General features: G+C 35.5%; 1 protein-coding gene across 12 annotated transcripts in view; it reads right to left on the bottom strand.

The window, feature by feature from the left end:
* PTPN13 (protein tyrosine phosphatase non-receptor type 13) overlaps positions 1 to 26,310 on the bottom strand; it is a 220,211-nt gene that overhangs the window by 168,549 nt on the left and 25,352 nt on the right. For all 12 annotated transcript variants that reach the window (XM_058433090.1, XM_032145796.2, XM_032145708.2 and 9 more), the window contains exon 2: positions 10,528 to 10,647. In XM_058433090.1, coding sequence (XP_058289073.1) covers positions 10,528 to 10,642 — 115 coding nt within the window. In that variant the 5' untranslated portion in view covers positions 10,643 to 10,647. The remainder of the gene's footprint in view (positions 1 to 10,527; positions 10,648 to 26,310) is intronic.

Genomic DNA, 26,310 nt, shown 5'->3' on the forward strand with positions numbered 1-26,310 from the left:
CACATCAAGCTAAAAAGCTTCTGCATAGGAAAGGCAACAACAAAAAGACAACCCACAGAATGGGAGAAATATTTGTAAACTATCCATCTGATGGATTAATAACCAGAATATATAAGGAACACAAACAAGAGGAAAAAAACAAATAATCCCATTAAAAAGCGGGCAAAGGATCTGAACAGACATTTCTCAAAGGAAGACATACAAACGGCCAAGAAGTACATAAAAAATGCTCAAAATTACTAATCGTCAGATAAATTTAAAGCTACAATGAAATATCATCACACCCTAGTTAAAATGACTTGTATAAAAAAGAAAGGCAATAATAAATGTTGGTGAGGATAAGAAGAAAGGGGAACCCTTGTATACTGTTGGTAGGAATGTAAATTACTACAGCCACTATGGAGAATAGTATGGAGGTTCCTCAAAAAAAAAAAAAAATGGAACTATCATATGATTCAGCAATCCCACTGCTAGGTATCTATCCAAAACAAAGGAAATCAGTGTATCAAAGAGATATCTTCACTCCTATGTTTATGGCAGCACTATTCACCATAGCCAAGTTATGGAATCATCTCAAGTATCTACCAACAGATGAATGGGTAAAGAAAATGTGGCATATATACACAACAGATATTATTCAGCCATATTAAGAGAATAAAATCCTTTCATTTGCAACAACATGGATGGAACTGGAGGACATTATGTTAAGTGAAACAAGTCAGGTACAGAAAGACAAATTTCACATGTTCTCACTCACAGGCAGGAGCTTCAAAAATAAAATTGAACTCCTGGAATAGAGAGTAGAATGATGGTTACCAGAAGCTGGGAAAGATAGTAGGGAGGGAGGATAAAGAGAGGATGGTTAATGGGTATAAAAATACACTTAGGTAGAAAAAATAAGATGTAATGTTCAGTAGCACAATAGGGCAACTACAATTAACAATTTATTGCATATTTCAGAATAACTAAAAGAGTAGAATTTGAATGTTCTTAACACAAAGAAACGATAAATGCTTGAGGTGATGAATACCCCAGCTACCCTGACTTGACCATTACACACAGTATGCTTTTTTCAAAATATCACATGTACCTCAAAAATAACTAGTATGTAGGCATAATAATTAAAAATAAAAATGGTATTGTTTAATCTGTTGAAGATCTCCATTGAGATTCTTAATTTAGTCACCATATATTTTATTTCGATGTTTTATTAATTTTTTTTTCATTCTTCCTGTATTCATTTTTGGGGGCTGCTATAACAAAGTACCACAGAATGGATGGCTTAAGTTAGAGAAATTTATTTTCTCACAATTCTGTACTTTTGTAAAAGTGCAAAATCAAGGTGCTGGCAGGGTTGGTTTCTTCTGAGTACTCTCTTCTTGGCTTATAGATGGCCATTTTCTCTCTATGTCTTCTCATAGTTTTCCTTCTGTATGTGTTTACGTCCTAATTTCCTCTTCTTATAAGGACACTAGTCATATTGGATTAGGCCCCACCTTAATAACCGTATTTTAACATTATAAGCTCTTTGAAAACCCTATCTTTGATACAGTCCTATTTGGAGGTATTAGGAGTTAGGACTTCATGAATTTTTGAGGAACACAATCCCATAACATTGCCTACTTTTAACGTTTTCAGTATTCTGAATTTTTCTCGTTTTAAAAAATGTTTTTAGTCATTTTAAAAACTAAATTCAATAAACTAATTTAAATATACTTATTAGAAAATTATATTATCATATATTATTTTTTAAAGGTGGGTAGTCTACTCCTGATGATCTACAAAGAGAAAAATGAACATTTGGCTCAAAAAAGTCAGGTACAGAATTTGACTGAAAAACATTTTTCTTTTAAAAACACAGCTTAAAATTAGTAAGAAAAAATATCAAGCTCTAAATTTAAACAGTTTTTGAAAAAATGTTTGATATTCCTTTTCGTTAAGCAGATTTGTTAGGGAATAACTGACATACAATAATTGCACATACTAAAAGAGTACAATTTGATGTTCTGACATATGAATATGCCTGTGAAACTATTATGGCAATCAAATCAAGATAATTAATACATCCATCACCTCTAAAAGTTTCCTCGTGCTCTTTTATAATTCCCTGCTTCATCCCCATCATCATCTCTCATCCCTAAACAACCACTGATCTGCTTTGTCACTCACTACAGCTTAGTTTGTATGCTTTAGAATTTTAGATTAGAATCATATAGAATGTACTATTTTTTGTCTGACTTTCTTCACTTCACATAATTATTTTGAGATTAATCGTTGTTGTTGCATGTATCAATAGTTCACTCCTTTTTACTGATGTGTAGCATTTCACTATATGAATATATCACAATTTGTTTATTCACTTGTTGATAGACATTTGTATTTTTTCCAGCTTTTGGTTACTACAAAGAAATGTGCTATGAACATTCATGTACAAGTCTTTGTATGGACATATAGTTTCATCTTTTTTAAGTAAGTAACTAGGAGTGTATATGGCAGGTATATTTAACTTTTAAAGAAACTGTCAGTTTCCCAAATGTAAAGCTGTATCATTTTACATTTTCACTAGCAGTCTATGAAACTTCCAGTTGCTGGCTGGGCACAGTGGCTCATGCCTGTAATCCCAGCACTTTGGGAGGCTGGGGCGGGCCGATGATTTGAGGCCAGGAGTTCCAGACCAGCCTGGCCAAGATGGCAAAATCCTGTCTTTACTAAAATATGAGAAAATAGTCCGGTATGGTGACACACTCCTGTGATCCCAGCTACTTGAGAGGCTGAGGTGGGAGGATCCCTTGAACCTGGTATGCAAGAGGTTGCAGTGAGCTGAGATCTCACCACTGTTCTCCAGCCTGGGCAACAGAGGGAGATTCTGTCTTAAAAAAAAAAAAAAATTGCAAATATTTTCTCCCAGTGTAGGTCTTTTCCTTTCATTCTCTTAATAATACGTTTAGAAGAGTGGATGTTTTTAATTCTGATGAAGTCCACTGTGTCTTTTTTTTTCTTTTATGGATCATACATTTGTCTTATTTAAGATATCTCTGCCTAACTCAGGGACACAACTACTGTCTCATTTTTTTTAAGAACTTTAATTTTTGGTATATGGATATCCAATTATTACAGCACCATTCATTGAAAAGGGCATCTTTCTTTCTTGAAAATCAATCGACCATATAGGTGTGGATTTATTTCTGGACGCTATTATGTTCAATTGATCTAGTTGTTTATTTTGATTACTGTAGCTTTATAATAAATCTTGAGATCAGGTAGTGAGAGTCCTCAAACATTGTTCTTTTTTCAAAGTTGTTTTGGCTACTCTGAGTCCACTGAATTTCTACACGAATTTTACAATCCACTTGTCATTTTCTACAAAAAAAAATAGCCTGTTGGAATTTCACTGAATCTAGAGATCAATTTAGAGAAAACTGACATCTGAACAATACTGAGTCTTTCGATACAGGAACACACCATAGCTATCTACTTAGGTGTTCTTTAATTTCTCTCAGCGCTGTGTTTTACTTTTTGTTTCATAGGCCTTCATATCTTTTGTCAGGTTTATTCCTAATTTTTTCATATTGTTAAATTTTGTATTCCGTATTTTACTTTTTTAAATCATTTCTAAATGGTAAAAGAGTTGTTTTTTTGCATATTGATCTTGTATCTTTCAACTTGTTAAACATCTACGAGTTCAAGTGGCTTTTCTGGATTCTATCAGATTTTCTATATAGAACATATCATATTCAAATACATACAGTTTTACTTTTTTCTAATCTGGATGCCTTTTATTTGTCTTATTTTATTTGCACTAATTAGAATACAATGTTCAATGTAAGTAATGACAGCAGATATCCTTGACCTATTCCTGATCTTAAGGGAAGAGTCAATGTTTTACCAGTAAGTATGATGTGTAGATACCTGTTATTAGGTTGAGGTAGTTCCTTTCTATTCCTAGATGAGAGTTTGTTTGTTTGTTTGTTTGTTTGTTTGTTTTTGGAGACAGGGACTCACTCTGTTGCCCAGGGTGGAGTGCAGTGGTGCTATGTTGGCTCACTGCAACCTCCTGGGCTCAAGCCATCCTCGTGAATAGCTGGGACTACAGGTATATGTCACCACGCCTGACTAATTTTTGTATTTTTTGTAGAGACGAGGTTTCACCATGTTTCGCAGGCTGGTCATGAACTCCTGAACTCAAGCAGTCCCTCCTGCCTTGGCCTCCCAAAGTGCTGGGATTACAGGTGTGATCTGCCAAGCCCGGCGCTGAGTTGAGAGCTTTTTAAGATTGAAATGGATATTAGATGTTACCAAATGTTTTTTCTTCATCTATTAAAAAGATAATACAGTTTTCTTTTTTTAGTCGTTACTATGGTCAATTACATTGATTGATTTGTGAATGTTCAACCAATCTTGCATTCCTAGGATCCATTTGATCATGATGTGCTATCATTTTTATATATTGTTGGATTCAATTAATTAAAGTTTTCTTAAGAATTTCTGCATCTATGTTCATAAGACATATTGGTTTGTAGTTTTTCTCTAATGTATTTGTCCGACTTTGAAATCATAGTAATGCTGCCCTCATAGAATGAATGAGTTGGGAAATACACCCTTCTCTTCAATGTTCTATTAGTGTTTGTATAGAAGTGCTATTATTTCTTCCTTTTATTTTTAGTAGAATTCCCTAGTGAAACAACATGGGCCTGGAATTTTCTTTGTGGGGTATTTTAAACTATAAATTAAACCATCTTGGCCAGGTGTGGTGGCTCACGCCTGTAATCCTAACACTTTGCGAGGCTGATGCAAGCGGGTCACTTGATGGCAGGAGTTCAAGACCAGCCTGGCCAACATGGCGAAATTCTGTCTCTACTAAAAATACAAAAAAAAATTTAGCCGAGCGTGGTGGCACACACCTGTAGTCCCAGCTACTTGGGAGGCTGAGGCAGGAGAATAGCTTGAACCTGGGAAGCAGAAGTTACAGTGAGCCAAGATCACGCCACTGCACTGCAGCCTGAGTGGTAGAGTGAGACTCTGTCTCCAAAAAGAAAAAAAAAATCAATCATCTTAATAGATATAGGACAATTCAGGTTGTCTATTTTTTTCTTGAGTGAGCTTTGGTAGTTTGTGTCTTTTAAGATGTCCATTTCATGTAAGTTGTTGAATACTTCAACAACTTTGTTCATCATTTTCCCTTATTATTTTTTTAAATAACTATAGAATCTGAAATCATGTCATCTGATACTGTTTTTGTAAACCTCCTGTTGCTGTATTGATAAGAGTGTTATCAATTTTTAAACTTTATTGTTATGTACACATGAAGTGATTTTATAGCTCTAAATAGGTGTAAATTAATAATGATTTGCTGTAAAATAGTTACATTATTTCTGCTCTGCCAATATTAACTCCTATAAGTCATTTAAACTGGGCTGTTTCCTTATCTCTAAAATGATTAGACCGAATAGATTAAAATATTTTCAGCTCTAAGAGTTTGATTCCATAAATAAATGTGTGTGATTCTGAGTATATGTAGGTATTTCTTATACACACTTTTTTCTTTTAGTAGCAAGAGAATTTTCCTGAAAGTATTTATGCAATAAAAGTAAGTGTATAAAAAATAGAACGTAATATTCACTAAATTTTGCTGATATTATTTAACAGATTTATTCCCTAATAAGACTTTTTAAAGTTATCTATAAACTAATTTTAAGCACTTTTTTAGGAGTGAAATTTGATATTTGTCTTAGCTTTCTATAGTAATTTGTCATTTTCATTTATAACAAGACTATAAAAATGAAATACAGTCAAATAATTATATATGCTCTGTTCTCTACAATCTGATCCAAATTTGTCTTTCAAAGAATATAAGAAACACAACGTGGTCTTTCAATTTTCGCAGGACACTTGTTGGTATCTCTTGGAACTTTTTAATGTAGACAATGAACCTGGCTTGTTTTTAATATTTCTCTTTATCAAATGCTTTATTCTATTATCTTTTTAACTGTTTATTGAAATTCCTCATTTCATTAATTATTCTTTTATTTATTAAACAGGGAACCAGAAGTGACTACTTATAAAGGGATTTATATCCTTGCCTAAGTGAGAGAAATTGAGTCTCTTCCTCTGACTAATCAATCAGTCTAACACCCTAAAACCTCAAGATTCAAAAGAGCGGTTTTCTGCAGAGAGCAACAGTTCCATAACAAAAAAATTTACTGTTTTGGACAACTACTACAGTTGTAAGCTAAGTTTTCCAAGGTAGCAATAACCTCACTTCTAAAGATTATTCATAAAGAGCAGGAGAATAGCATTTTTTTTATTATGTAGGAACACTGAGCTCCTACATGAATTCATTCAGGATATAAAAGCTAAAATCTTAAATGTATATGTTTTTCTGACATAAGCTAGGATTACCAATCAGTTAAAAAGATGAAGTGGGCCAGGCGCGGTGGCTCATGCTTGTAATTCCAGCACTTTGAGAGACGGAGGTGGGTGGATCACCTGAGGTCAGGAGTTCAAGACCAGCCTGGCCAACATGGTGAAACCCCGTCTCTACAAAAAATACAAAAAAATTAGCCGGGTGTGGTGGCACACGCCTGTAATCCCAGCTACTCAGGAGGCTGAAACACGAAAATTGCTTGAGCCCGGGAGGTGGAGGTTGCAGTGAGCCGAGACTGCACCACTGCACTCCAGCCTGAGTGACAGAGTGAGACTCCATCTCAAAAAAAAAAAAAAAAAAAAAGAAGAAAAGAAAAGATGAACTGAAAGGCATACAACTGGGAAATCGTAACACAGGAAGATTCTTAGTAAAATTTCCCCAGAACTTCTATTTCAATAACTACAATTAACTTCCTAAGTAAAGAACAGCAACTCCTCAGCTAGGTAAAAATAAAAATCTAGCTATCTACCATTCACAAAAAGTACCTAAATTACAGCATAAAGGATGTGAAAATAAAGGAAGGAGGAAAGCTATACTAGAGATAGGAAAGGTAGGTAAGGGTCAACAAAAATGAAGCAAAGGTGGCAATATTAAGAGCAGATAACAGAATTTATTGCAATGACTTGTAGAAAAAAACTTTATATTAATAAAATATCTTGTCCATTTATATTAGTCATTAGACATCACATGTATCACACAAAATTGTGAAAACATGTAACTACAGAAGAAGACAGACAAAAACATAATCATAGTGGGAAGTTTTGACTATCCCTAGGAATTTGACAGATGAAGAATAGACTAATAAAGTTTAAAAAAATTGTAAACACAAACATTCACGAGCTTAAGCTATAGCCTAGGAATAGACAGTACAATTCTTTTCAAACGACTACAGAATATTTACAAAGATAGATCATGTGTAAGATCACAAGAAAATCTCAAAAAATACTATCTTATGATTTCTCAGGGTAGTCATACAGATTGTACGTTTTAGTAACCACGAGGCAACAAAACTAAGAAACTTACACCAAAAGGGGAACCACCTTTCATCATCACCTTCATCTACATGTTAGAATTGCATGATTATTAAAAGTTTTACATTTTCCCTCCTCTGAAGAGAAGTTCATTTGAAGATGGTGTCTTTCAACAAGGCCATGCTTAGGTATCATTATCCTATGAATAATAACCATAGCAATTTTGCTTTTAAAAATGGAAAGCCTTCGATTGCTGGGAGGCTCAAAAATATGAAGAAACAGATAATTTTCTTGGCTTTTGCTCAATAATACCCCAGTAGAAATGCTTATTTCCAGCCCCCTCTTATAGGAATGTCAATAGCATGCTTGCACTCATATTCTGAAAAAGAAACAGGAACAACGTACAAGTTCAAGATGATAAGGGGGAAAAGCCATTGACAAGAAAGCATTTAAAAAAAACACATAAACTTCTTGGACACCATTATACTTTACCTGCTATTTTCCCCCCGCCACTCCCAGTGTTATGCATAAGGAGTCTACGAGACAACTAAGACAACCACCATTCATCCATAAAATAAAAAAACTAATAATTATTTTATTTCAATTCGTTACAAGAGTCAGGAGAACTTGTGACAAAAAGATATTGTGTGATCAAATATACAAAAAAGATACTGTGTTATCAAATCAAAGAATGAGAAATCATAAATTTCTGATAAATTAAATCAAATAAGCATTTGTTTCCTCCAAATAAACAGAAATTTCCAATTAGCAATCGTAACAATTGGTAATCTTCAAACTGCCAAAGAAACCGAATTCAATCTCTCTGTATTACTGATAATACTCTGTGAATCAGATTGGAGGCCTTATGCTAACCAGCTCCTATTGGACGGTATTTAAGACACAGCTACCTCACAATTAATTTTATAATACATCTGGTAAGTCTTTTAATTATAATGTGCCAATATGTTATGCAATAATTGCCTCTCAATGACAACACCTTTATATTCATTTGATCTCTATTAACATTATGAAATGTGAAACAAGGAAAAACTCTTAGGTACTTACAGTATGCAAGATGCTTTATATTCTATGAGTCATGGCCTGGGCAGTAATCCTGCCATTAGTATAATAAAAAGAGGTATTCTCTCTCCCTTCTCTGAACATCTGTAGTACTTATTGTCTATGTCACTCATTTGGCACTTTGTTTTGAAGTGGTAAATTTGCAGTTGTGTATTTTATCTGAATAAATCCCTTAAGGGCAAAAGTGACACCTACTTATTTGGATCTTCCACACAATACCTCACAAGTAGAAGGTATTTCTTAAATATTAATTGACAATTATTAATTGACTGAATAATGCCATCAACATATCTTTCCTTCAATAACACCTTTGGAGTATAGCTACATCCTGTATACTCTGGAGTGTCTATACTTTCCAATTTTCTGAAAATTTTCTGAAAAATAAAGTGAAGCAAACAAAGAAATAATGTTTATTTAAAATACCCAGATTTTTGGTTAAGTGATATTAGATCAAATGAACAAATTTTCTTTAAATTAATCCTAACTCTAATTAAAGATCATCAAACATAAAGGTTATAGCACTGACGCATGGGCCCTAACACTGTTTTTTCACAATCCTGTCTCTGAATTAAAAAACAACAAAGCTTTACCATCTGTCCCCAAACACTCTTCCCCTGTCTCTAGACCTTCCTGTACTCAATCAGTAGTTATCCCCACATCTTTCCAGAAGGTTCCCATGGCTCCTGGTCTTTAGCAACTCTAACCTATAAATGATTCTCAAACTTTAGCATGCATCAGAATGTCCTTGAGGGCTTGTTAAAACACAAATTGCTGGGCTGCACCCCCAGAGTTCCTTATTTAGTAGGTCTCTAATATGTGTTTTACTGTTGCATTTCTAATAAGTTTTCAAAAGATGCTAATATTGCTGGTACCACACTTTCAGAACTATCACTACCCTCAATCCTTACTTATTTCTGTCAGGCTTTTTTCTGCCTGATGTATGCATTCAAATCAATTTTTGAGACTGATTCTTTAGATGACGCTTGGTTTTTTTCACCTACTATTCTAAGTAAGTTTTGGTCAGGTGCTATGAATGGCAAACAACATCTTCATGTGCAACTTCTGGCATGATATCAAATGTTTTTGGACAACCAAAGGATGATTCTAACTTTTCTAACTCCACAATGCCACACAACCATTTGGACCAAGTGACCTCCTCTATAGGGAAACACCAAAATACTTGTTGACCCTATATCATTCCGATTTAGAGTATGAGGGATGCATATATTATTCTGCCAGATTTTTTCCCCCTCCCTCTCACCTGGTTAACTTTCCTTTTGGGTCTTAGCTTGTGTAGGAGAGCCTTCCTTTTCTGCGCCATGACCAAGTCAAATCCTCCTATTGTGAGTTCTCAGAGAGTCACCGAATCCCTCCTTTTAGCCCTTGTTATGGCTGCATTTTTTACATTTGTTTATACAGTACAAATGTGTGTGTGTGTGTGTGTGTATTTATTTATTTTTTGAGACGGAGTCTTACTCTGTCACCCAGGCTGGAGTGCAGTGGCATAATCTTGGCTCACTGCAATCTCCGCCTCCTGGATTCAAGTGATTCTCCTGCCTCAGCCTCCTGAGTAGCTGGGATTATAGGTGCCCACCACTACACCGGCTAAATTTTGTATTTTTAGTAGAGATGGGGTTTCATCATGTTGGCCAGGCTGGTCTCAACCTCCTGACCTCAAGTGACCCCCCAACCTCAGCCTCCCAAAGTGCTGGGACCAGAGGTGTGAGCCACCATGCCTGGCCCAAATATTTTATTAATAGCTATTTTCTATATTGAACTGTGAGCTCTAAACTGAGAGGAACTGTTTTGGTTTCAATCACTGTTACACTTTTGCTGCCTGGTGCAATATTGGGCACACAGAAGATATTCAAATGAATGCAGATAATAGCTGAGCTTTTTCAGCCCTAAAAGAGATAAGGAAAGTATTCCTTTCATACCCTGCCAAAGGCACAGGAATAATGAAACAAAAATCTAATATCTGACCCTGTATCTGTTTTTTAGCTACCCGATACTAAAACAACAACAGCAGCAGCAGCAGCAGCAGCAGCTTACCTTTTCTGAATAATTCTTGGAGACTTTCAGCACTTTGATTTAATACAGCCCATATTTCTTCCTCCTGAAGTGGTCCACCCCGAACCTCCAGGGCCTCCGCTAGTGACACGTGCATATTACCTGGGAAACAAAGGTAACAGATGGTCTATGCATCAGCAACTTAATTAACTGTACTTGCAGTAGTAAAAGCTCCACATCAGTGATGACAGACTATAAGCCCCCTGTCTACCTAATTTCTCAATATGGCTACCAATCTAAATGTTATCTTAAACTCATAGAAGGTAAAGGAATTGGAGGGAAAAACCCTCAAAACAACCACTTGCCCTAGCCCAACACAGTCAACTTCAGAGACAGAACTGGAGAATGGGGGTGGTGACTGCTTTATGGAAAAAGGAAGAGACCCCAGGGTACTAGAAGGCACCAAAATACAGATCATAAACCAAAGCAGTCAGACTGAACTGAAGGCTTTTCAGATTTCTGTTCCAGGTTTCATCCTATCCAACCCAGATATCAAAGTAGAGAGAAATAGAGAGGAGAACCTACAGCCATGGTAGGGGAAGTTGGGAATAAGATGGAACACATTTCTTCTATTCTTTAGTTGATTTCTATTATCTCCAATATATATACTGTAACTGTATATTTTGCACTAAATGCAATTAAGTATTTCCAGACCCAGCTTTGTTGGCAACTCACCATTTTCCCTGGGAATGTCACTTTTCCTTTAAACCTCTGTTTCCCTATTGTAACACAAGAACGATAGTAACAACAAAAATGTCATTTTGGGTGGCTATGACAAGGGAAGTGGCTATGCTTGTGAACATGCTCTGATATATGATTCTACAGAAGGTGAATTAATAAAAGATCAGAAAAGTGTCTGTGCTGAAATTTTTGTCAGGTCAATTTTTCCAATGGCGTTCAATTAAGTGATGATACACTGATAAAACTTAAGATTTTCTATGGGGCTTAATAAGCCTATTTTCATGTTAGAAGAGGAAAATGTAACTAGTTAAAATCCTTCTATATAAATTTTCCTAAATTGACACAGCTTGAAAATTGTTCTTTAGAGTGATTCGTAAGATTTCTACCCAGACAAAACCAATTTAAGCATAACATATATAGTATATTTCTATTGCAAGGGAGAAGCAGATTTGGAAAAGAAGCCAAATAAGAAGTTTAAAAGTTAACCTATAAAAACATTTGTTTTAGATAAAAGTTGACTTTGTTTACTCAACTAATAGGACAAGCTACTATTTTCTTTTAATTTACATTTATGATACTTAATCCTGACTGAAAAAAGCAATTCCAACTATAAATAAGGCCAGTCTTGTCCTTTCACTTTCCTTTTTAAATATTTACTAAAACATTTTATGCTTAAAGTCTGCCTCCAGGGTGTCTACTTATATACACAATGTGATAGTTAAGAGGAAACTATAAGATACTGCTTTAAAAAAGCCAAAAGCGTTTTTACTTAGGTTGTACAAGAAGTGCAATTATTTATTTAGATCCCCTGCCTGCACCAAAGTCTCTAGGTTCTCCTTGACTTTATTATATAATAGCATATTTATTCAAGAAAAAAAGTAGAAGCTTCATTCCTTTCTAAAGATATGTGAGTTATCTTCTACATGAAAAATATTAATAAATTGGAAGTTTCAACAGAGGGATCAGATACTATTAGCAATCAGATACCAACATGACTTGTGTGAAGGACTACCCTGTAGCAAATTTCCAAAGTAATATGTCTGAGAACTGGTTAGATAGCTCTAATGCCTATACTCAGGGTATGAAGAGTAGAGCAAAGATTGCACAAGAATTTCTTTAAAGAGAGTTGTGTGCTGATTTTCATGTCTCCTCCAAAGTGGGAGGGATGTGGAAAGGTGCCTTCCTTTCACCTCAAGCCAGTGAAAGAAGCTTCAATGGGACCTCTGGGAGTCCTTGATACATGTTCTCTGGAGTTAGTGGAGGGCACAGCAGGCAGTGCCTAATATACACTTTAGGAATCTAAAGGTGTTGACTATCGCTCTGAGGCAGCAACATGAGGTAGACAGGAGAGGGCACACAAGAGTGAGGAGACATACTGTATCAGGAGCCAGCTATACTTCCACTGCTCAGGGTAAGAGAGGGGCAAGGAAGCACGGCCACACAGAGGGCCAGTCTGGACCTATATGAAATCCTGCCCAGAGGATTAAAATGTCCTAAAATTTAGATAGTGGCAATGGTTGCACAAAAATTCTAAAAATAACTAAAGATACACTTTATAAGGGTGAAGGCTGAGCATAGCGGCTTAAGCCTGTAATCCCAGCAATTTGGGAGGCTAAGGCAGGAGGATTGCTTCAGGCCAGAAATTCAAAACCAGCCTGGACAACACGGGGAGACCCTCATCTCTACAAAAAATAAAATTAGCTGGGCATGGTGGTGCCTACTGTAGTCCCAGCTATTGAGGCTGAAAAGGGAGGCTCGCTTCAGCCCAGGAGTCTCAGGTTACAGTGAGCTATGATCATGCTTCTGTACTCCAGCCTGGTTGACAGAGTGAGACTGTTTCTAAAAAACTAAAAAGAATTTTTTTAAAGGGTAAGTTTTATTGTATGTGAAGTATATCTCGAAAAACTGTTTAAAAAATTCTACCCAGAGTTCCACCTGAAGTACCCAGACCACCACCAAGAAAAAGGAAGAAGGGAGGAGGAGCAGGGGGAGGAGGGGAAAAGGAGAGAAGGGAAAGAAGAGGAGAAAGAGAAGAAGGATTCAAATTCGAATTATTTCTACCGTGGAATGGCCTGAAAGAAAACTAGGCTGAGTAGGGCCGGGCACGGTGCCTCACGCTTGTAATCCCAGCACTTTGGGAGGCCGAGGTGGGCGGATCACGACGTCAAGAGATCAAGACCACGGTGAAACCCCGTCTCTACTAAAAATACAAAAAATTAGCCGGGCGTGGTGGCGGGCACCTGTAGTCCCAGCTACTAGGAGAGGCTGAGGCAGGAGAATGGCGTGAACCCGGGAGGCGGAGCTTGCAGTGAGCCGAGATTGCGCCACTGCACTCCAGCCTGGGTGACAGAGCGAGACTCCGTCTCAAAAAAAAAAAAAAAAAAAAAGAAAACTAGGCTGAGGGCTAGAGGGGTTAGAGGTTACTGGCTAGTTGGAGGGAAAAATTCTGGAGTGTCACGTGTAGTATAGTTCCAGTGAAGGATTGTGAAGAACCCACAAAAGCACACCCAAGAAAAAGGGCCAGCCTTAAACACACGTCAAGTTCAAAAACAGTAAAGCAATTTCACAACAGGAGTGTGGTAAAAAACAACAAAAACTGTTTGCCTTGCTTTCTCTCTTCCTTCCCCTGGTTTAGATCCTGATGGGGTCAGATATAGCAACTTGCTAGTGGGTGAGGAGATAAGCAACAAAAAGAGAAGCTAGTCACACTGTCTTCCATCTATAGATAATCTTAACCAGGGAAGGGAAAGGTTTTAGCTCTGAAGGGACATTGAAATGATTAATATACTGACCAGGTACTTTTAATTATGGAGTTTAAGTGACTGTAGTCATTAGTATTACCAAAGGGCAAGGAGGGAATTATGAATCTGGGTTTTTATATAGAGGCAGAACTTCCTCTGGTGAAATAACAAAGGAAGGAAGGAAGGAAAAAAGGAGGGAGAACAAAATAACTTGCTTATGACGGTATATTATGTATCCCATTGTAAAACCATGATGTTGGCTTTATATATACATACATACACACATATATTTATGTGTATATATACAGAGCACAAGAGACAGACTAGGTTTTAAATCTTCAGATACTGTTTTTACTTACTTTTTTAAAAAATAAATTGGGTTTTAAAATATAATTATTCCCTATAAATAAAAAAATGAAAAGGTTAAAAGTAACTTCTCACACAACAGAATTTTTTCAGCAATTAATTTTTCTAGCTACAAAGATTACTAATTATACCTCAGTTGATTGATTGAATTGGGTATAAATTATATCAATACCATGTTAAATTTTATTTAAACTTTTTTTGTGTATTCAATATGGGATCTTTATGAACATTTCTGGTTAGAACTTCTTAGAACTCCAAAACATAGAAAGGAACATTTGTTTTTCAAAGTTATCATCAAGCTATCAGAATAGATTTAATATTTTTAATTTACAGCTTTGCTGGGCAAGAACTTAAAGATTTTTTTAAAACTGCCTCATTCTAATTACCCAATGTCAGAATTTAATGTAGTATTACAGCAGCTTTCTAGAAAACAAACTACAAAGCCATGAGCTTATAAATTGCCTACTAGCACCATCTTTCTCTCTTGCATGTTTATTTACTGTTATTATAGCACTTCAGATCATTAGCTCCAAAGATAACAAGGGAATGAAGGAAATGCAGAAGCTGAAAAGGAATGCAAAAAAGAAAAAGGAAAATGGAGGGAAAAAAGCTTGAAGTCAACCAACAGATGAGGACAGAATGAGTTACAACAATTTTAACAATTTTTTAAAGCCTATTGCTTCAATTGTTTCCTTTAGACACAGTACTAGATAACTTGGGAGTACAGATATATGACAGGCATTATCACATTAACCTATCACAAAGGTTAAATTTTACAATAAACATAGCCATATTATTTACTTTTATTCTCTTGAAAGTTATATGCTGCATGATAACTAGAAAGTTTTTGGAAAAAAATTTCAAATAAGAAAAATTAATTCTATCACATAACCAGAATCATTATTACGTTTTTGGTTAACACAGGTATTACTGACATGACCTTAAAACTGCTCACAGAGACAAAGCCACAAGGAGATTCTAACAGATGTCTTTTAATCCTGAAGGATTGTGGCACTCACAGCAAGTACATACGAGTGATTGAGAACAGAATGAACAGTAAACAGATTAACTAAATCCGATCAAGTGATAAAATAACCTGTCTGGAGACAGATTAATTAGGAATGTTTAACTTGAATCTAAAGAAATAGGGCTAATAGAAACACGCTGTTTCAAGAACAAAGCAGCTATAAAATAGAGCTCTGTGTATGCCACTAGTTTTGAGCAAGGATTCACTCAGCATCCAGGCTAAGGACATCTTTGGTCATTAAAAAACCACAGTGAGTTGAGAAGGCAACCCCAAAATTGTAAGCATCTTTTCATCCAGGAAGATTCAGAATTAAGTATAGAAAAGTTTGAGACACAAGCCCATATATTAGTATTTTTTAAAATTGAAGAATCTGTACATATATAGTACCTTAGCTAGGAGAAATAGGTGAGTTAGAATAACAGATTAGCATGGTGATTCCAATTTAAATGGTGTAATGAGAAAATGGTTGAGGCTTGTATTTTAAAACATACAAAATGCCACTGGAACATACAAGAGAGAACATACAAGAGCAACCCCTTAAAGGCTTGCTATACATAAGTCTTACTATATAAGTTTTCATTCATTAGAAGACTTATTTGGGTACTTGGGAAGTTTTTTTCTGTCAGTCAGATACAAGAAATACTTTAAAAATTGGCTTTTAATTGTATGAATGCAGTTTAAAGTGTTTATGGGATGTTAATTGACTAGAGTTGAAAATGGGATTATACACTCAAACAAAGGGTCCCTTGAAATTTTCTGCATGTATAAATAGAAAAAATAATTAAATTGACCTTAAAAGCTTAAGAACTATGGCCAGGTGCAGTGACTTATGCCTGTAATCCCAGCACTTTGGGAGGCCAAGGTGGGAGGATCATTTGAGTCCAGGGGCTCAAGACCGCCTGGGCAATACAGTGATACCTTGTCTCTATAAATAATAATACTTTTTTAAAAAATTAGCTGAATATGGTGGTGCGTGCCTGTAGTCTCAGCTAGTTGAGAGGTTGAGATGGGAGGATTGCTTGAGCTTGGGAGGTGGAGACTGCAATGAGCTATAATTGCACCACTCCACTCCAGCCTGGGCAACACAGCAAGACCCCATTAAAAAAAAAACCGTAAGACCTACATTTTAGGATTTTTAATGTAATAAGAATGTTCACTTAAAAATAATTTTCAATAAGCTTTTCTGTGCACAATAAGGTCTTGAAGGCCATTAAAAAGTTAGGAGAAAATCACTGTGACTTCAGTTAGCCAATGTTTTTGTAGATATGAAAACAAATGCATGACCCAGAATAGAAAAACAAAATTGATAAACTGGAATTCATCAAAATTAAACATCTTTGCTATTTGAAAAGAAAGAACCGGTAAAAGATGAACCACAAACTAAGGAAAAATACTGCAAATCATATAACTGATAAAGGACTTATATCCAGAATATATAATTAAAAAACCAAACAATCCAGTTTTTTTAGATTTGAATGGACATCAGAGAAGATACACAGCTGGCAAATGAGCACATGAAACAATTCTCAACATCATTAGTCAATAGGAAAATAAAAATAAAACAATGAGGTATGACTACATAGCTATGAGGATATCTAAAATTAAAAAGATTAACAACAATGTGTTGACAAAGATGTAGAGAAACTGGAATTTTCATACATTGCTAGTAGGAATGTAAAATGGTACACTTTGGAAAACTGTTAATATAGTTTCTTAAAAAGTTAAATATACACTTAACATATGACCTAGCCATTCCATGCCAAACTGCTTACCCAATAGAAATTAAAGCATATGTCCATACAAAGACCTGTACACAAATGTTCATAGCAGTTTTAATTGTAACAGCTAAATACTGGAAACAAGCAAATATCTATCAACAGGTGAATGGATTAAAAAAAAATCTTAGTATATCCTCACAATGGAATACTAATCAGCAATAAAAATTATTACTGATACATGTGACAACATGGATAAATCTGAAATAATTATGCTAAATGAAGAAAGCAAGACAGAAACAAGTGTACATGTTGTATGATTACATTTACACAAAATTATACAAAATGCAAACTAATTTACAGTTACAGAAAGCAGATCAGTGGTTGCCTGAAGATGGTATTGCGCTATGGAGAGGCATGTGGGAAAGATTAAAAAGGGGCATGAGGAAACATGGAAACATTTGGAGGTGATAAATATGTCCATTATTCTGATTGTGGTGATGATCTCATAGGTACATACCTATGTCAAAACTTAACAAATTATACACTTTAAATATGTACAGTTTATTATATATCAAACATGCCTCAATAAAGCTGTTAAAAAGAAAAAAAAAAAAAAAAAAAAACTAAACCCAACCAAAGGTGAAACAGCAATCCTTTTCTTTGTTCCATGAAGCTGCCTGGATGTTTTTAGTGTTAGAAGAAACTAAGCACAACTTCAAGTAACACGTGCTTTTTAAGAAATAATAATAAATGGTAAATTTGTTTTCTAAAAGTTAACTTTTCTCATTTTTTTTTATTGTGGTAAAAATATATAATGTTAAATTTACTATTTTAACCCATTTTTAAGTGTATAGTTCAGTAGTGTTAAATATATTCACATCATTATTGAACAGACCTCTGGAACTTTACCTTGTAAAACTGAAATGCTCTTGGTAACCAACTTTGTACTTTCTATGATTTTGACTATTTTAGATATTTCATATGAGTGGAATCATTTAGTACTTGTCCTAAATGACTAGCTTATTTTGCTTCACATAATGTCCTCAAAGTTCATCCATGTTATAGCATGTGACAGGATTTCCTTCTTTTTTAAGGCTGCAAAATATTTTACCAAATATGTATATACCACATTTTCTGTATCCATTCACCTGTTTAGAACATTTGGGGTTGTTTCCAGTTCTTGGCTATTACACATAATGCTGTGATGAACATGGGTATACAAATATCTCTTTGAGATCCTGCTTTGAATTATTTTTGATATACAGCTGACCCTTGAATAATGCAGGGGTTAGGGGAACCGACCCTCTGTGCAGTTGAAAATCCACCTATAACTTTTGATTCCCCCAAAACTTAAGGTTCAACTGTATACCCAAAAGTGGAATTGCTAAATCATATGGTAATTCTATTTTTAATTTATTCAGGATTACTGTTTTTCATAGTAGCTGTACCATTTTACATCCCCACCAACAATGCAAAGGGTTCCAGTATCTTTGCACTCTCACTAATAAAAGCACTATTAGAGGTGTAGAAGATTAAGGGTTCATCTCCCTTACACAAAATACATTAATATTTCTTTCCATTAGGAGTAGTTATAGATCAGGTGGTAGAGAAAAAATATTATTGCCTAATATAGTTAGAAAAAACTAAGAAAGAATTGGAATTTTAAGGAGAAAAAGGGATAAAGCTCAGTGAAGTTTTAATTGGATGTTGCCACAAGGTAGAAACAGCATGTATCTAAATATTTTTGTTGCAGTTGGAGCAATGTTTAGTATTTGTCAACTTTTCCATTATGCTTTCCCCGTGAAAGAAGATAAACTAAAATAAACACAAGTCTAAATTGCCTTTCTGGGCCTCTGGTTCATGTCAACTACTTATCTAAATAGAAATCATGTATGCCTATTCCCTGCTTTCAAAGGACAGCTTCAAAGAATAAGAAGAAAAACTCTGGAATTCTTCAGTCCCTCTCTGCATCATTTAAACTTAGGAGAAAAGTAAAACCAGGGGGGAAATCTCTAATTTCACATTTGTTCTTTCTCTTCACCAACTGGAAGGTACCAACAGAAAACAATGCAATGGTAGAATTTTGATGTTGAGTATTGTCTTTCTACATCACCTTTCCTCCCTACCCACAGACTTATGTTAAGATCATTGCTTTAGGATACTGCTGATCTTCCTAAATTACATAGACTTAAAATGTCTAGTGGACAGCAACCAAAGGAAACAAATATGGATAAAACACAAAAGATCAAGTAAAAATTCACATTTGCCCTTTACATTGTAAAAAATAGCGTGCTAAAGCAGCATTCTGAGATTGCCCTCAAGATTCCTTTCATGTTGTAAACTGCCTATGTAGTGGGGCATATCGCAAGGACCTAAGGGTGGCCTCTAGGAGCCAAAAGTGTATCCCAGCCAACGACCAGGAAGAATAGGTCCTACAATCACAAGGACTGAATTCTACCAACAACCCTTTAGACTTCAGGACCATGAGTCTGGGACTAAAAGTTGAATAGGTGTGGTGTGGTACCAGACATTAAACACACACACACATACACACAAACAAACAAACAAAAACAAACTAAAAACATCTAGCAGGTGAGAGGATAAATCAATGATTACAATATATATTGTGTTAAATGTCATAATGGTTCAAAGTGCCATGGGATTCCAAAAAGGGTATTTAATTAGACCAGAAAGAAAGATTTTAGAAATGATTCCAAGGTTGGGATGAGGGAGGAGGGTATAAGTAGGAAGAAGGTAGATAAAGAAGATATAAGGGGGTTATAGTTAAGGCCTTCCAGGTAGAGGAAATAACTAGTATTAAGAGAGAGACAAGAAACAGTAGGAGGTATTCAAATTCTGTAGACTATCCAGAGAAGGGGAAGAGAAGACAAGAGATGAAGCTAAGTGGTAAATACCAGTCAGATCATGAAAGTTTCAAGATACAGAAGGAGGTGGGTAAGCAATAGGTAAAGTCACACAGATTAGAGAGTGATTACCTTTCCAATGATACTTCATCTGGTCTGCTGAAGTCAAAGGGAAAGAAGCATGTTAAGGGATGGAAATAAGTTAGGTGGAGGACTTCTTGTCTAATGGCCTCATTCATTGGCTTAGTGAGGTAGTCTTCATGACCTATTTCAAATGCTTCATCTACCTGCCCATGTGCTTACATACACCCTCAAAGAATGGCTTTCACTGTGTATTCAGGAATCTGTAGCTCCCCAGGTAGGTCCCATACACAATAATGTTAAAGAACCATTGCATCTTTGGATAAAGCCTTTTTGTTGCTTTTCAGAGTCAGGTTCTCACTATGTTAACCAGATTGGAGTACAGTGGCTATTCACAGGCATGATCACGGCACATTGCATCCTCAAACCCTTGGCCTTAAGCAATCCCGCCTCAGCCTCCCAAGTAGCTGCAACTATAGGCATGCCACTGCACCCAGCTTTTGGATAAAGCTTTAACCCTCAATTCCAATAACTTCTATGATGTTAATCAATTCTAAGAGGAGCAGTCAATGCCAGACTTTCCTAATTACTCAGAGGTCAGCTAGTTGAATACTTCCTTACCATGCTCATCCTTGATTTTAGCAACTGAACTAACTATTCAACAAAGGGCTATTTTGAGTGGTGCCCTTTTAAGTCTACAAAACTAGAAAACTAAACAAAGCAAAGGGACTATTAGAGCTGCAGAGCTCAGGTACTATAGAATCATATGTCATCTTATAATGAGAGCACTGGTCCCTGGGTATTCTCTTTTAGGCTGTCCCTTGAGCCAGAGATCAGATCCTCAGCTTTTTCTTGGTTGCATCTAGCAACCAACAAATAAGTATAGAGAAGTCAAAGATTTGCTTGGAGGATACTGCAGAAAGAGAGTTGAGACTTGTGGCAGGAGTTATTGTGGGGAAGGATTACAGGGTCTATGCAGTATAAAAAAGAAAATAAAGCTACCAGAGAGTCAAATAAATTGGAAAAGAATGGAATGATCCACCAACTAGATTATTAATTCCTTCATTTATTTAAATATTTATTACAACTATTATGTGCTATGCATTGATAGGTGCTAGGTTTTTATTCAATCAATTAACAAATATTTATTATTTACTATGAGCCAGGCACTGTTTTAAGTACTGAGGAGATAAGAGTGAATAAACCAGACAAAAATAACTGGTCCTATGGAGAAGACAGACAATAAATAAGTATAATAACTAGAATATCATATGGTAATAAATGTGATGGAGGAAAATAACTAAGAAGGAGGCCTAGGGAATAGCAGGAAAGTCAGAAAGTAGACATTTAAAATAAAACAATCAAGGAAGGCCTCACTGAGAGTTTGTCATTTGAGCAAAGATCTAAAGGAGGTGAGAGAGTGAGATGTGCATATACACAGGAAAGAACATTCTGGGCAGAAAGTAAAGAATTTGGATCATAATTCCAAAAGACAGAATCCTGAAAGTCATAATCCCAAATGTTGAAATCTCAAAAGATCAAAATCCCTAAAGTCTAAAATTCTGAAAATCACAATCACAGGATAGTTGCATCATGTTAGGTGAAACTATTACCTTGTTATTGTCTTTATTTGGAAATGAATTATGGTTTGAGGATATGCATATGAGTGCCAAGTTGACAAGGAGTAGACTTGTGGATTTAATTTTAGATGTCAGCTTAACTGGATTAAGGAATATCTAGAAACCTAGTAAAGCATTATTTTGGGTGTGTCTGTGAGGGGGTTTCCAGAGATTAGTATGTGAGTCTGAGTGGAGTGGGTAGAGAAAATCTTCCCTCAATATTGACAGGCACCGTCCAATTAGTCAGGGGCCTGGATGGGACACACACAGAAGGTGAACTGGTCTCTCTCTGAGAACTGGAACAAACTTTTCTTCCACTGATTTGGACATCAGAACTGCATACCTGACTGTCTTTAGACTCCATGACTTATACCAGCAGACCCCCCGGGAGGTTTTCAGCCTCTGAATGAGTTACACCATCAGCTTCCCTGGTTCTCAACATAAAAACATTGAGACATTGAGCTCCCAAACTGGTAGCTATGGGACAGGTGGGAAGTGATCAGATTCTGGAAATATCTTGAAGGAAGGGCCAAAAGTTTTTGTTGATATTGATGCTCTTTGCCCTAAGAAATTGGCTGGAGGGAGTTACGATTAACTAAGACAGGAAGACTGTGAAAGGAGTTGGTTTGGAGGGAAAGTTTCAGAGTTTGATTTTGTATGTTATGTTTGCAATGCTGATTAGACATTCAAGTGAAGATGCTAAGTAGATAACTGAATATATGCAGTGGGCATAAACATTTAGAATAGTCAACATATAGATTGTATTTTAGAGCCCTGAAATTTCATGAGACTCTAAAGTAGTCCACGCAGATAGAAGAGACATCCAAGGACAGAGAGATGAAGACTAACAAGAAAAGGAGACTAAGTGGCTTTGCCCCAAAACCACCTCTTCTAGAGAGCCCTGATTATCTCAGAATAGGTTTGGCTTTTAAATAGCATTTGTTGAAATGAGGATCCAAACAAGGTCTATACACTGTATACCTCTTTTAATCTAAAACAGTAAACCCTTCGTTATTGGTTGTATTTTTAAAGTTCAATTTTTTTCCTTTCATTTTAAGATCTAGAGTCCCATCATTAGAAACAAATGAAGTAAATTCATAGCAAATAGGTAAAGTTTTACTACCCTTCATTAACCTACATTAAAAGGGGCTTTATGTACTTAGTTATTACCAAAGACTCTCCATAAGTTCGTATTCTGTAATTATCTCTTAAAACTACAGTATGTTTTTTAAGAATTAGCCTTTATTAAATTAGCAGAAAAATCTAAGATACAGTAAATGATAAAGAGTAAAACTTATAATTTATGTTCACACTGATTCACAGAGCACAAAATAAGGGCAATGGTCTTATTCTCCATATTCTATCAGTCTGGAGATAAATGTAACAGAATTTTACTAATTTGTGTGGTAATTACTCAGTGTGCAATTCAGAAGGAAGAAAATACAGGGGGTTGTAATGATAACTCAAATGACCTTTTGGAGAAACAAAGCAGAGAAGTTTTTAGGAAAGAATAATGTTTATTTAAGGTTCTGTCTGTTATGGATTCTATTATAAACAATGAACTATAGATCTTATTAAGGTCATTTAAAATGTATAAAGGACAGAACTCGACACATTTGATATTGCTTATTGGGTTATTGCTACTGACTTTTATTAGGAGGGAGGATGAGCAGGAGAGAGAGAGGAAAAGGAAGAGACAAAGAAGAATATGACTGACAAAAAAGGAAAAGAATAAGAAAAAAAAAAGAAAAATATCTAGCCTCACTTTATCTCTTATGCATATTCTTATTTACACACGGGTTCCCAACTACTTATGACAAACTCTGGACCAGTTATGTTATGTTTAAAAAAGTAACGCAGTGCTTTACTCTATATTCTGAAACATCCCCAGCAAAGGTCTGGGGCAACACCCAGTAATCTAACACATCAACATTTCTGCAGTAAACCGATGAATATTTACACTAAGTGGGATAAATAAAAACTGTAAATAGCTTCATGTCAGTTCAGTCAGGTTTTGCCACCAAAAAAGCTCAAGTACAGTTTTGCATTCAAATGAGTTATAAAAAACGCTGTTGCTTTTTCAGACATTTTTGGATTTTGAATTGCAGATAAGAGGTTGTGGATACATATTTCACTAAGAAGGCTGGTTAACTTTATAAGAAAGTTGGCTAACTTTGAAAGCATTTTGCCATAATTCTAGGGACTTGAGAGTGGAACTGAACTTAATTAGAATTTACACGGTAAAGTCTAAATACATGAGGGCTACATTTTTAAATGGAGATAAAAAATTTTTAAATATGCAATCGCTTATTGTGAATACAACAGATTTTGATCCACTAATTGTTAGTGATCACACCCACAACAAAGGATTTTTGTCTACATTCACAGCCTGCAGTGTGATCCCCACATGTATACCCCAGCCCAGGCTTTGTGTGCCTTCTAAGTGCATAGAATTCATTAAACGAGTGAGAAACTGGAAGCACAAGATCCAAGTAGAGGTAACAGGTATCCTATATGAAAGAGAATTAAGTCATAAATATGTGTTTTAGGGAGAAACGGGGTGCTTCAAGAGAAAAATAGCAGAGTGAGTCTTCTTGTGACAACAGATACCTAAACAAAAAGATAAAAATCTTTAGCTATGTCTATTAGTTGTAAACACTTGGCTAATTAGAGGGAAATAGAGCAGGAATAATCATTATTTGACATTTATTTCTAAAATCACTTCTATAATTCCCAGAGGTAAAGCTAGCTAGCCCAAAATTAGACCTGCTAGAAAGAGATAGTAATGCACTGATTTAGGGAAGAGCACTTGGTAGAAATATTTCATTTGTTAAATTAGAAAATATAAACTATACGTAAATAAGTAAATTTTGTGATACAATTTGAAAATTAAATTTAATTGCAGTGTAGTATTTAAGTTTCATTATATCAGTAATGTTGGCTATTTAGACATGATGTTCTAGTACAGTTCTAGGTCATGAAACTTGGAGAAAGAGGTCCTAGAATGTTTTTGCTCTATTCCCTTTACAAATAACCCATATGTGTACTGCATTAATGAATCATCTTGCTAAGTCACCTATTTTTTCTTAAGAATAAAATTTCTGCGGGTACAGTGCTCATACCTATAATCCCAGCACTTTGGGGAGGCCAGGGTGGACAGACTGCTTGAGCTCAGGAGTCCAGCCTGGACAACATGGTGAAACCCCATCTCTAAAAAAAATACAAAAATTAGCTGGCTATTGTGGTGTGTGCCTGTGGTCCCAGCTACTTGGGAGGCTGTGGTGGGAGGATTGCTTGAGCTGGGGAAGTCAAGGCTGCAGTGAACCAGGCCTGCGCCACTGCACTCCAGCCTGGGCAACAGAGCAAGACCTTGTCTCAAAAATAATAATAATTAACAATAATAAAATTTAGTTAAGATTTATTTCCTCCCCTTATAATCTTACCATACCCAAATGCCCTTACTTAATATTTTTTAAATGTCTCATTTTTACATTTGAATTTATTTAAAAAGCAAATCTTAGATCAATATTATGTTCTTAAATGGAAAACCAGTAAAATGTTCCATAAATAGAAGATAAGTACAAAAGTCACTATCAATATGATACATGAGAACACAATAACGTTATTGAATATGAGCCACAAGAGTGTGGCCTGCCTGTGCAGCAACACTCCAAGCTTGGGACATGTCTCTATTTGCTAAAAAGGGAGATTAGCAAGTCAAACAAATTAACACCAGACTGGGACTCTCTCCACGACCTCATCATGGAGACAAGTATTGGGGGAAAAAAAAAAAGAAAAAAAAGAAAAAGAAAGGAACTTGCTTATTGCAGGATTTGATTTTCTGAAATTTAGCTGCAGAAATGACCTCTCTTACCATATTACTACTCTTAGAAAAGCTCTACCTTAAGCCAAATGTAATAATCAGAGATGTTAGAGAAAACATTTAAAAAAATAGAAATGTGGTATGGTGACAGGAGTTGAAATCTGGACTCTTCCCTCCCTCCACCGCCTTTTCCACTTCTCCTAAGAAATGAAAGGCCTCAAGATTTGGAAAGATTCAGGATAAAATCTCATGTTACTGCTTAGATATAAAAATTAGATTTTTAAAAAACTGAAATGTGTAAAATATTTCAAAATGGAAACTGGTAGTATCAAAATCATTTTTAGAATGGAGCAATTTGAGTAGAATTTTTGACAATTTCCAAATATTAAGTTGAAATTGTTGTAATGACTGGAATATACATAGATTTATAATGTTTCATCTGTGATTTGAGGAAGTTATTTGGGCTTACTCTTCCATTTATTTTCTCTAGAATCAAACTTGTTTCTACTCCTGATTAATATACCTAACCTTCTGAACACCATAGCTTAGCCTGGCCTAATGTGCTCAGAACACTTATATTAGCTTACGTAGCGCAAAATTATCGAACACAAAGCTTATTTTATAATAAAGTGTTAAATATCTCAGGTAATTTGTTGAATACAGTACACTGTAGGCTACCGTGTCAGTTGTTTACCCTTGTGATTGCGTGGCTGACTGGGAGCTGTAGCTCTCTGCCACTGATTGGCATTGTGAGAGAGTATTCAACTGCATATCAAACCCACAGCCAATATCATACTGAATGGGCAAAAACTGGAAGCATTCCCTTTGAAAACTGGCACAAGACA

This window comes from Hylobates moloch, unplaced genomic scaffold (genome assembly GCF_009828535.3).
Source record: "Hylobates moloch isolate HMO894 unplaced genomic scaffold, HMol_V3 SCAFFOLD_2, whole genome shotgun sequence".
Lineage (NCBI taxonomy): Eukaryota > Metazoa > Chordata > Mammalia > Primates > Hylobatidae > Hylobates > Hylobates moloch.